The 11,795-nt window shown below is 37.6% G+C and overlaps 1 protein-coding gene across 1 annotated transcript; it reads left to right on the top strand.

Annotated features, from left to right (window-relative positions):
• Positions 1–832: 832 nt before the first annotated feature.
• On the top strand, positions 833–11,059 carry LOC148841201 (kyphoscoliosis peptidase-like). Its single transcript, XM_088917728.1, has 6 exons — positions 833–974; positions 2,027–2,100; positions 2,474–2,579; positions 5,085–5,184; positions 7,528–7,653; positions 9,624–11,059. Exons 1-6 carry the CDS (start codon positions 887–889, stop codon positions 9,730–9,732), a joined length of 603 nt encoding a protein of 200 aa, XP_088773854.1. The 5' UTR covers positions 833–886; the 3' UTR covers positions 9,733–11,059.
• Positions 11,060–11,795: the final 736 nt, after the last annotated feature.

Genomic DNA, 11,795 nt, shown 5'->3' with positions numbered 1-11,795 from the left:
CGTAACTTCAAGGAGGGATGTATGTGAAAAGAGAAAGTAAAACACTCATTGGTGGGCTGTGTGCCACTGACTGCTCAGCCAATGACAACACTTCAGATGCTCTTGAAATTTCACCCTTGTGAAGAAGAACAGATTATTATCAATCAATCCTTGGTTGAGTTTTTCTTTTGCACTTTATACCAAAGGTAGGTTGAAATTGATCTATTTCCATTTTGTGTTCAGAGGATTAAGGTGCTTTGAATCCGTTTTTTAAATGATAGTTTTAATTTTTTTTAAACTCAAATAAATCTTTCATTCTCAAGTGTTTCATATTTGTGTCCTTTTGGATAAACAATGTAAACTAGAATATTTTAGTAAAATAAACTTGCTATGCTTTTTATGATAGAATTACCAACTCCAGCTCATCAGACTAGTCTGTGAGCTCTTCTATGAGAAAGATAGTTTCATTCTTGCAAATCAGCTTGGTACAGTACCTGCACGTTGTGTGCGACCAATATCAGTGTGTTGAACACTCATGGAATGAAGTGTTTGCCTTGTCCAGCAAACTCACTTAGACCGAAGAGAACTTCTTGAATATTGGAAGAACAAATCACAAAGCTGTCATGTCTAGCTAGGGCAAGAGCTAAAGGGCGAACCAAGAGTTACAGTATGTGAAATTTTAATTTTCAGGAAAGTTAACACCTGTCTCAATGCAAATATAGTAGCTAATATAATGCTATTTTGACATGGAAGAATAAATACTCAAATGTTATGTTTATAATTTTGTTTCATTTATGGATGAGATCTGCATTTAACATTTATTAACAAGATTTTTTTAGTGAGGGTGTCAGTATGAAATTTTGATTAGGGGTAAAGTCTGCAGTAGAGTACTGGATTCGAATCATAGATGGAATGGTCCATGAACATATTTGCCCTTCAACAGATGCGTTGGACAGAGGAACTCTTTGCGGCAATCCTCCAGTTGAAACTCCCGGGTAAGTACTGCAACACAGGCCCAGTTCACTACCAAGTGCTCAGAAAGCTCTTTTAGGCAGAAATTTCATTTTCTTTCTGTGTTTTTTACTATAAGACTTCACAATAGCTTGTGACAGAATATTTTATTGAGAATGTGCAGGTTCCTACACAAAGTCTAGGGTGCTGATGTAAAACCGCTTACTCTTGTCTTGTTCCATTCTGGAAAATGGTGAAAATGTATTTAAAAACGTACTATCAGTACTGTAGCAGTAAAACAATAAACATAAATATCAAATGTGAAGTTGATTAAAAGACATCGCCTTATGGAGAAACAAACTTTGTATTTGTTCTGCTCCATATCCAGAATCCAGGATGAATGTTCCACTACAGTACATGATACAGGCTCTGGCAGGTTAGAGGATAGAGCCCTGGGTCTGTCAGGAAAACATCCAGATCCATCACCATTTGCCTTCTCCTCTTATCTGAATAGCACCAGCTGGTTCAAGGGCCAGCCACTCCAGCCCCAGGGTCTCTCCCTGCCAAATGTGGCAAGCCCATTGAGAAAGGAGAAGCCAACGCCCAATATCCGTGGGTGGTTAAATAACTGGACCTTGGCTTGGTGCACCTGACTGAAAGGAGGAAATATATTTTTAAAACACTCCAGCGCCAGGGTGTCTCCCTGCCAAATGTCAAGAGCAGAAAAGGTGACCCTTGCAATGTAACATACTACTGAACAGCTGAAACCCCACAGATGAAAGGAGGCACTTCAGGTTCTATTGCTCTGTAGATCTACAGTCGGTGCTTGTTGTACTTCGAACTTCCTTTTGTAACTGCTCGGCCTGCTGAAAGAGAAAGTTTCATATAGCCAATCAGACCTAACCTGCATGGTTCTGGATAGTAGAGGAACACAGGAATATGCAGAATGAACATCCAAACTCCACTCAGACAGACCCAAGAGCCTGTCTGTGAGGCTGCAATTCTAACCACTGATGGGTGATGTAAGTTTGGATGAGATTTTAACAATTAAAGCAAGGATTCATAAATGGTATGTGCTTTTATTTTACTCTTTCAGATACTGTTCTGACTGATAAATCCATACCCTACAAACCTCAGGACTTCAAATTACTGGATTCCCAGGCCTCGTTAGTAAGCCCAAGCTTCTCTCCTCCTTGTGAAAATGTGGATCTGTGTGAACATTAGATGGAATGAATTCAAATCTGTTCACACATTTTCAGATGTTTTGAGCAATGTGAACTCTTTTAAACAGAAAATTCAAAACAAAACCATCAAATACACGTAGGAAAAAACAGCAGGTTTTGAAAGATTATTATTTGGATTTAGTATCTCTAAATTCCAAGTGGGGATTTTTTGCTTATTGTAAGTTTGCTTTGTTCAAAAAATACTTCATTATAATAAAACTGTGCAGCCAACACACACAGTAGCTGTTCTCTGTCTGAATAGGACAGGTCTCTGCAGTGACTGCACAGTTGTAGAAGTGACATTCTTCTTTCTGCCACAGACTGAGGGGACTTCTGTTAAAGATGTGGTGTCCTCTTTGCTACGTTTTGCGAAGACAGATTTGCAGAAGGTCAGAGCAGTATGGACATGGATGGCTACTCACATAGGTAAGAGAGAATACATTTCTCTTATGTGCTGTATATTCTGTATCATCAGTACAACCAGCACATTTTTCAAATCTGAGAGTAAAATATTGTATTTGCGAATATAAGAGAGGTTACAAATGAGAAAAGATATTTTATTTTAAGTGTATGTTGAAACAAAAGACATCATTAACAGGAAAAGGCACAATAGTCCTGCTCAGGAATTAAAAGTTCTCATTATTGTACAGAGAGCTCCTGGTAGCCATGATAGCCATGATTTCCTTGCAGAAAAGATGTACAGTAAATAACATGTGAACCATATGATAAAATAAGTACGTCTTAGAAATAGCACATTTATGAGGATGAGTACTACTAGGTCCAGGCTTTAAGGAATACCAGATCAGATGAAAGTTAACTTTTAATCTATTTAAAATATATACTAAATTGTTATGTTTTGTAACAGATTAATCAAATATTGTATTTGTAAAAAAGTGCACGATTTCCATGTCAGAAGTTAAGTTTCTGTATGTTCTTTATTTTGTATTATGGATCAATTGTGTACAAATATAGTTGTCACTGCATAGCTTCCAGAGAAAACTGGGTTTGGGTTTTCTGCCTGAGGATTTTGCAGTTCAGTCTAGCCCAGTGTTGACCAGACACATAGTGGAGGGCTGTTCTCTGTCATCTTAGTGTTCTTCATTAGCTCTTATGAGCTGTGGTCCTAAACACACTGCACCATTGTTGAATTTGTTTTGTATCAGGCTTGAAATACTTGGTAAACAGGATTGTAAATGGTTAATCATAAATGCTTGAGAGATTAAATGATTTATTGTAAACTATTGCTGTGAAAGTTTTCTTGATAGTCATAACCATAATAAATTCAAAAAAGATATATAATTCTGACTTATGCTTTAAAATAATGACAAGGTATATTTTTGTGTTATTAATAAAAAAGGACTACTTTAAGGTGCTGCTTAGTCTTTAAGGTGGTGTTTTTTAGAACAGAAGTTCGGGAGGAGGTCATATTCTAATTTCATACACTCCACTTCCCTATGCATCTAAGATCCCAAGCTGCACATAGCTCTGTGTGCATCTTTTCTAGTACTCAACATTTTGCTTTGTTCAGGTGGGTAGCTGCGTCAGCATGCATAGGCTGCAAAGGAACAAGTAATAGGTTTTTTCCATGCTTAAAAGAGAAGAAAGAAAATATAACAAATAAACGTATTACTTGTTATTTTGCTTTGTTGCAAACAGATGTGTTTAGCACTTGACATTGCTGGGACCTTACTCATCTCTTAAAAGTCAGGACATGAGTCACACTCCTGCCTCTTCAGCCTCAACGTTTCACCAAATACAAGTGGCTGTGCTATGCTTTTCTTTTGGTGCTCCTGAAGTTGTTAAGCCTTGTCCCCATTTCCCTTCCTATCTCTCTCCTATCACTGCATCTACGGCTTCAACCCGTATCTACCCCTTTCCCAATCCTACTTTTCGCTGTCCCTGAGAGCTTACAGGAGCCCATGATCACTGATTCCCACTTTCTCTCCTGGGTGTGAGTACACAGCATCAGTCTGCACCAGATATGTGCCTCCTCATTCACAGCGATAATTTCCCTGCCCTCATGTTTCCCACCTCATGCACATTTACCAGCTCCCTTGGTCGGCGTCCAACTGGTGCAGTATTGGTCCTTGTTCTCATGCATGCTGGGTAGCAAACTTCAGCAAGCGGTAGCTCTCTTCCTACTTCCCATCAGGCTACTGTTCCAGATAGCCACAGCACCTTCGACTTCCCAGTGCAGAGTTCCAATCTGAAGCTAGAAGGTCCTGCTGCTGCTGCTACCTGTTCAATGACTCACACATTTCATTCATTCCTTTCCCTATCTGTGTTTCTCTGAAAAACTGCATATTCGACTCTAGTTGCTCAAACAAGCTCAAACCTGTATCACACGTCATACACTTTATATCTGAATCTACTCAGTCAGCATATTCTGCATCATATGTGCTTCTCATTCACTCCATGCATGCATGCATATTCTACTTGGTTCCTGCAAGTCTGCAGCAGAACCAACTCGCTCTTAGTGAGTTTTAAATCTGCATCACAGTTTTGAGGATTCCTCTGGGGTGATGTAACAGTGCTGATAGGAGCTTTTATTTTCTTAACCTAGCCAGTTAAAGCCAAAGTACTCTCCTTTCATATTTGTCACATTTTTCCATTATGAAATTCATTCGAATTTGACCAAACTATTCAAGAAGAGGATAGCATATTTTCCATTTGAATTACAATAATGTTTAAATTGATTAAAATTATTTAATGTTTAAATTGATTAAAATTTAAAATTTAAAATGAACGTTTAAATAGAAAAATCAATTAGAGTTTACAATATACATTGCATATACAGTAACGGCGATATCAATGCATGTGGAGTAGCTCACCAGTAGCTATTTATCCTCATCAAATAGAATTGAAGTTGTTTACTTACTGCGTTTGAAACTACAGTATGAGTGTTGTGTGTGTTGTTTTGTCTCTTCTCAGTATACGACTATGAGAACCACACAGAGGATCCTCAGGAAGTCTTCAAGAGAAGGAAAGCTAAGTGTGGAGGACATGCCAAACTGTTTCAGGAAATGTGCAGGTACTCCTGAGAACTAATAACACTGGCCTGTTGGTGATGTTCATGACGCAGTTAATAAAAATGATCAGGACTAAGTGGAGAGAGAGAAATCAGTTCTCACCATGTGAAACTGTATCCCAAACATTCAGGCTAAGATTGATTCACTGTTCACTGAAAAAGGGATATTTCCATTTTGTACTTTTCATTGCAGCTGTGCTCATGGTTATACAGCTTTAGATTAGGTTTTCTTTCACTGTTTTTGACACTCAGTCCTGTTTAAAAAATAACTTCATTTTGTTTCCAGAATGATCTAACAGATTTACAATATTATAGTAAGATGTTTTATATTACTTGTCCTCCTTGAAACCCAGGCATCCCAGTACCCTTTTTTAGAATTAAAAATGCATTTAAAAAATAAAGTTCACAAGAACCATAAACACCGATCCAACTGGCCAAAAATAAAAACAGGTTACTTGAAATGGAATCTAATGGGGAAGTAAAGGTCCAGCTCCAGTTTTCTGAAAATAATTCCTCAATTCACTAATCTACATATGATTTAAGATAATAATTAGAAACATATGGTCCCCTTTTAAATCACCACAACTCCTTTAAAATCTACATGCAAACCACTGGTAACCAAAGAAGGAGCATAAGCTCAGAGAGGATGCCTTCATAATTGATAATATAATAAAACATTAAGCCTGTCAGGGTAGGACATTTGTTGAAGTCCCAGAATGTACTGTATCTGGTTGCTCTTCTTTGGACTGATTCCAGAATTGCAATATCTTTTCTGTGATCTGGTGATTAAAATTGTACACACTATCTAATGGAAACCTTATTTATGTTATACAACTTTAACATGCCATCATTTCAGTTCAGTTTGACACTTTTGACTTTATATATGCTTACCATTCCCTGATGAAAATGTGAAGGATGTGCCAACCTCTGTTTTTGATTTCTGATGTAGTACTCAGCACTTGTCCACGTTAAGGGTCATTTGCCAGGAGTTTGCCTAGTCTATTACAGATTCGGTCTATTTATTTTTTCATTTCCTTTGCTGCTTCTACAGCGTTTGTTAAACTCTACTAGTTTGTTAACTACATCAGAGTATACTGTACATCACTGATATAATTAGGAAGTGCTACAGTATGTTATTAGTACAGATCAGTGTGGTATCCACTAATCACCCAAATCTGAACTTTCAGCCTTTATCTGGTTTATGTTATCTAATCAATCAAAATACACATTGCCCAAATTCCTAACACCCATAATTTGAGAATGTTTATTTTTTTAGAACTTTATCAGAAGTCATCTAAAAATCGACCATTGGAAGTCTCACTTTATTCACCACTGAAATGCAGCTCTCTTTTGGTTTACATGTGGCAAACATTACGTGTTAACAGTCCTGTACAGAGCAAATCAGGTGAAAAACTGAGAAACTACTTCACCATTTCAATTAAGGTGGAACTTTAGAAGGCTATTTTCTATAAACCTAAAATGGAATTTAGGCAGGTCACCAGATCTCCAACCCCCTCCACCAGATATTAAACCCCTCCACTTTTACAAACAGTACTATGGGATTTTTTTGTTTTTTTTAGTTTGAACAAAAACAGCAGGCAATCCTCTTTCACATAGACGCATTAACAAACATAAGCATCTCAAAAAATTCCAAATAGCTATCTCCCAAAAAACCTGGGTGGAGTCTCTTTTTGAACCAGGATCCCCCCAGACCCGCTGTGACCCAAAGACAAGACTTCCTTTCCAACAGCCTCTCAGAGCCTCTGGCCAGCAACAACCCCTTCCTTCTATGGGGCAGGATGAGTCACCTTTCCTGGGCAAATTATCCTGGTACAAAGCCAGTCTGCATTCGGCTTCTCAGTCACTAGGACCTTGTGGCCATTGAAGCAGCCCTCTCCGAAGCACATGCAGTACATCTCCTTCCCCAGGTGCTGATGATAGCCCCTTCTACCACTCAGTATCCTGTGTCAACATTGCTTGCGCCTTGAGCTAGAAATCACTGAGTCAGTAATCTAGATGCAGTATTCTGCACAAGCTCTTCAGGGCAAACTGAACTAAAGAGGTTTGAGTGTTTTTGCTCCCATAAGAGTGCTGTTTTTCACAGTCTACTTTACAGTTTTGAATTAACCTTTACGCCTTCCCTTTCTGAATTTACCAGAATGTGTATCAACTGACAGGGAGTTGTAATCCTCAAGGCAAGAGGTCACAAGGATGTGGACTAACTTATCTACATCCTTCATAGCAAATTCAAAATTAAAGACACTATAATGAATGAATAATGTAATGAATCTAATCTCAATGGACCGAAAAAGAAAGCTTGAATGATTTTTGATGTGGTGGCTTTAGAATTGCAGGTGTCCCGTGTGAGTACATTTTGGGATCATGCCCAGAAAAGGCCAAATCAAGACACGCTTGGAATGCAGTTTCAATCGGCAGTCAGTGGCACCTGGTTGACGTGACCTGGAGCAGAAGGCAAGTTTGTTTCAATTGAAGAGGTTCCGGTGGGGGGACTGTGTCTGTCAGTGGGTGCAGGGTTAGTTACACTGAAAAGAAGAAAGGAGAGGAAGGCACTGGCTGCGGAGTCTTCTACCTACACACTTGCGGACAGTCAAATTTTATGCTTTACTCCTTCTGTCTACTATTCAATGTGGAAAGAACCACTACATGGTCCTTCCTTGTAACTAATTTGAAAGCATTTTGAATGAATTCCAGTCAGTTATTCATTTACAGTCAGTTCACAACAAAATGAGGATTTCTTAATTCTATTCAATCTTTCAGAAGGTTATTGAAATAGTGTCTAAATTAAAAGAAGACTGATATAACTTGGTTATCACTAATTCAGTCCCAGTACTTGAGGTTGTTCTTTATGGGGAAAAATCAATAAGCCTCTGGCAAGAAGAAATGCCATAAAGTTTTGGAACAGTAATCTGTGATTGATCAGTGGGTTGAAGGTTTTGATTTAATCTTGGCCTAAATCTGACTGTCAGGGGGTCTCTCAGGAAGCATCTTGTATGTAGTTCAGAAGCCAGAAGACCCCGACATAAAAATCCCCAGACTACAATTTAAAAACGGAGCTTTCTTCTGCCACACTAGATTCTCTGCAGTTCCTAGTCCAACAGCGAAGACCAACTCAAAAACCTAAACTCTGCTCCAGCAGCCTTCAACTGAGACTCCTTCTGCCTCCTCCCAACTCTCCCACAAAACTGCCCACCTGGAGCAGTCTTTTATTACTGAACCCCTCCTCCTTTTAGACCATTGATTCTTAAAGGCCCAGTCAAAAGAATATATATAACAAATAAATTATCAAAACACACTCACACATATACACGCATTTCATTTATTTTCCTTTTTCTAAAATCTCAATCAGGAAGGCTCTATATATACATTTTTGTTTTATGGTGATAGAATGTTGGGTTGACATTAGGGCATTGGCTCTGTGGCTGGAAGGTTGCCGGTTCGTATCTCGCGGCCAGCAGAAGAATCCTATTCCATTGGGCCCCTGAGCAAGACCCTTAACCCCAGCTGCTCCAGGGGTGCTGTATAAATGGCTGACCCTGCTCTTTAACCACAAGCTTCTCTCCCTGTCTGTGAGTCTCATGGAGAGGAAGTTGGGGTATGCGAAAAGACAAATTCCTAATAGAAGAAATTCTATATGGCCAAAATAGAGATCTTATCTTATCTTGACACCAGTATGAAAAGGATGGGGAGACCAGTTCCTCTCTTATGCTCTAAAGGGCACTGTAGTGCCAGGAGCTTTAGGAACAGGCTGCTGGCCATCCAGCTACTGCTCCTTTAAGAGACACCTTGAGCTCAGATAAAGGTCTGACATTTGTTCTATCTGTTCCCAAATCAATTCCAATACACACAAAAACACAATAACAATTGTTTATTAATATATATATGGTTTATGAATTTTACCACATGAACAATGGAAATATTCACTGGTAAGTACACAATATCAATTGCAATGTATGATATTATTTTCTACCACAGTTGTAATCAAGATGTTTGCTGCAGGCTGTTTGAGGGTACATCAACAGGCTGTACTGTTCTTTTTCCGCTATTTGTTACTTTTTACCCAATGAGTTTGCAAATTTTGAAATGTCAAAGTTTTTTCCAGTTAAGGGTCCATTTCTAGAAAGCAGTGGCCAACCTGTTTTAACTTAAAGGCCCTCATCTCCACAGACACTACAGTAGCCTTCAAAAGTGCCTGTTCTTTAACGGACTATAATGTTAAAATATTTCACTGAGTGCTTGGAGCCCACTTGAGAACTGATATATTCTGAAATTCAGCCAGTGAGTTGAAAAATTCATGGCCCTAGTGATCTATGATATTGTAGTTAACTTGCTGTTAAATATAGGTAAGTATATTGTATTAAATGTACACTAGTAACATTAGTATTATTAGGTAAATTGTAAAGATGTCCACTGTTATCTTTCAGGGATTATTACTTCCTGACAAGACCTGAGAAGTTCTGTAAAACACACACACCAGATGACTCTAGATGGAACTTGCTCGACAGAACATGCAGCACAGCCACAGCAGCGTAGTATGTCTGTCAGACTGCAGGAAAGGTTTTCATGCAAAGATTTGAAACTAAATCTTAATTCAGGTTATTGGGTACTGTAACAGGATCTTTAATTTAAGCGGGTTGAGGTAACACAAATACAGCCCGAAGGTAAAAAACAGTGTAGAAAATGTGAAACAAAATCCACAAAAATAAAACCTAACACCCCCATTTGAGCTACAAAACAGTACTCCCTCTCTGATAATATCCTGGTAGCTAAACTGCTTATTGCCTCCAAACAAGTTTCTGTCTGAATCTCTTAAAAAACAAGTTTGCTGGGTCTAATTTACCATTTTAAACACATGACTTCCTAGTTAATTTTTATTCACAATGCAATGCAATGTTTTCCGATCATATACCTTCCTCTGACAAAATTGCATTCAATTAAAATCAAACCAAAGGGTGGGTCATTATCTTTGGATTCATACTGTATATTCTTAATCTTAGTGGAGTTTTTAACTCTCATTTTAACATTAAAACTTATAAGATGTGTTAAATAGTGCATATTTGATTATAGAAGTTAGGCTATGATTTGAGATAAAACAAATACTACGTGATTAATTAAATTCAAGTAATTTTGACCGGAAAAATTGTCATTTATTCACTGTGTGATGTTTTATGCACCATTAAGTTTTAAGCTTTTTTCCAATCCTCAATAGCTTTGCTGTTTGAAAAAACAATCCTCCAGGAACATTATTTGTTTACTTACAGAACTTTATTCCGTTCCTCTATTAAACTACTGAAACAGTGAAGACAGAACATCCAGTTGTTCCAAAACACTTTGGGAAGGATACAGAGTGTGATTGTATTGCCGGCTATTAAGTCAGGTTGAGGTGCAGAGAGAACAGGATCATCTAATGCTTTTAAATCTCTAGTCTGAAAAATAATACTTATACTGGAACAGTCCCAGTTATTTATAATATACTGAGTCTCTGGGCTTCAGCTGATTCAAACACGTGCCTTGGAACAACCAACACATCTGTTTTTTATACTGTGAGGGATTCATTAAGAACAAATGGAATAAGCCATTATTCCTGAAGACAAGATACTTTGTATTGATCCTAAATACCAAATAGTTTTCAGGTCATTCCCTCCTTTAGTAAACAAGCAATTAAAAAATGTAGCATCTAAAATGTAAGAATTAATATGCTTCAGAGCTGCCTCAGCAAAGTTAATTATATATGTTAATAGCTTGAATACAGTGTTTGCCTGGAATAAAGAAAAGACTGTGTGGAGGTTATCCACTTGATTTTAATCAGTGTCATAATGTTATGTAATGCAGCTTATATGCATTTGTTTCCTTGTGCTAAAATGTTGTGCTAAATGTTAATAAAGTGCTTCATTAAATATATTTACAATCAAATACATTTTAAAAGATGGCTTTACTGTATGAAAATCCCAATACACAACATTACCATATGTCAAAACTTGTTTAAGAGTGTTCATTTATTATTGGGTTTATTTGTTTTCAACATTAACAGTGACTAACAGGCTTACAGCATTCCTATATTTCAAAATAACAAAACATCATGGTCAATCTATGCAAAAAGCTATAGAATAAAATACATAATGACATGTTATGGAGTGTAGGGAAAGAACTGTACAGTGCTGAAAAAATGATAAAGTAAATAGATTTAGAGAGGAGTCTTTCAATGTATTTCCAGAGGGATGACCAGATGTTCCTGAAATGCTCCTAACTTGAGTGAAAATTATGTCAGTTTCTCTGGGGGTAAAAATACAGCTACTTTGGAGAGCCACATTTCAATGGTAGCTTCTACAAATTTGACTATATTGTCACTGTGTAGGAGATACACGTTTGGAGACATACCATTTGAAGAAGGGAGCAGATAGGAGGCAAAGAGGAGACTGAAATTAGAGGAGGGAGAGAATGTTCTTTCTAACCACATTTATCCTAATAATAATGAGATTGAGAGAGGGCTTGTTGAAGTTAAATCAAGTTTAATCTTTTTGATTAGAGGGATGTAAAGATGTAAAGAGATCACATACATGTAATTCTGGAGGGATAATAATAATAATAATAATAAT

The sequence above is a fragment of the Atractosteus spatula genome, chromosome 1, assembly GCF_055471065.1.
Source record: "Atractosteus spatula isolate fAtrSpa1 chromosome 1, fAtrSpa1.hap1, whole genome shotgun sequence".
Lineage (NCBI taxonomy): Eukaryota > Metazoa > Chordata > Actinopteri > Semionotiformes > Lepisosteidae > Atractosteus > Atractosteus spatula.
This window is presented reverse-complemented; position numbering and strand designations above follow the sequence as displayed.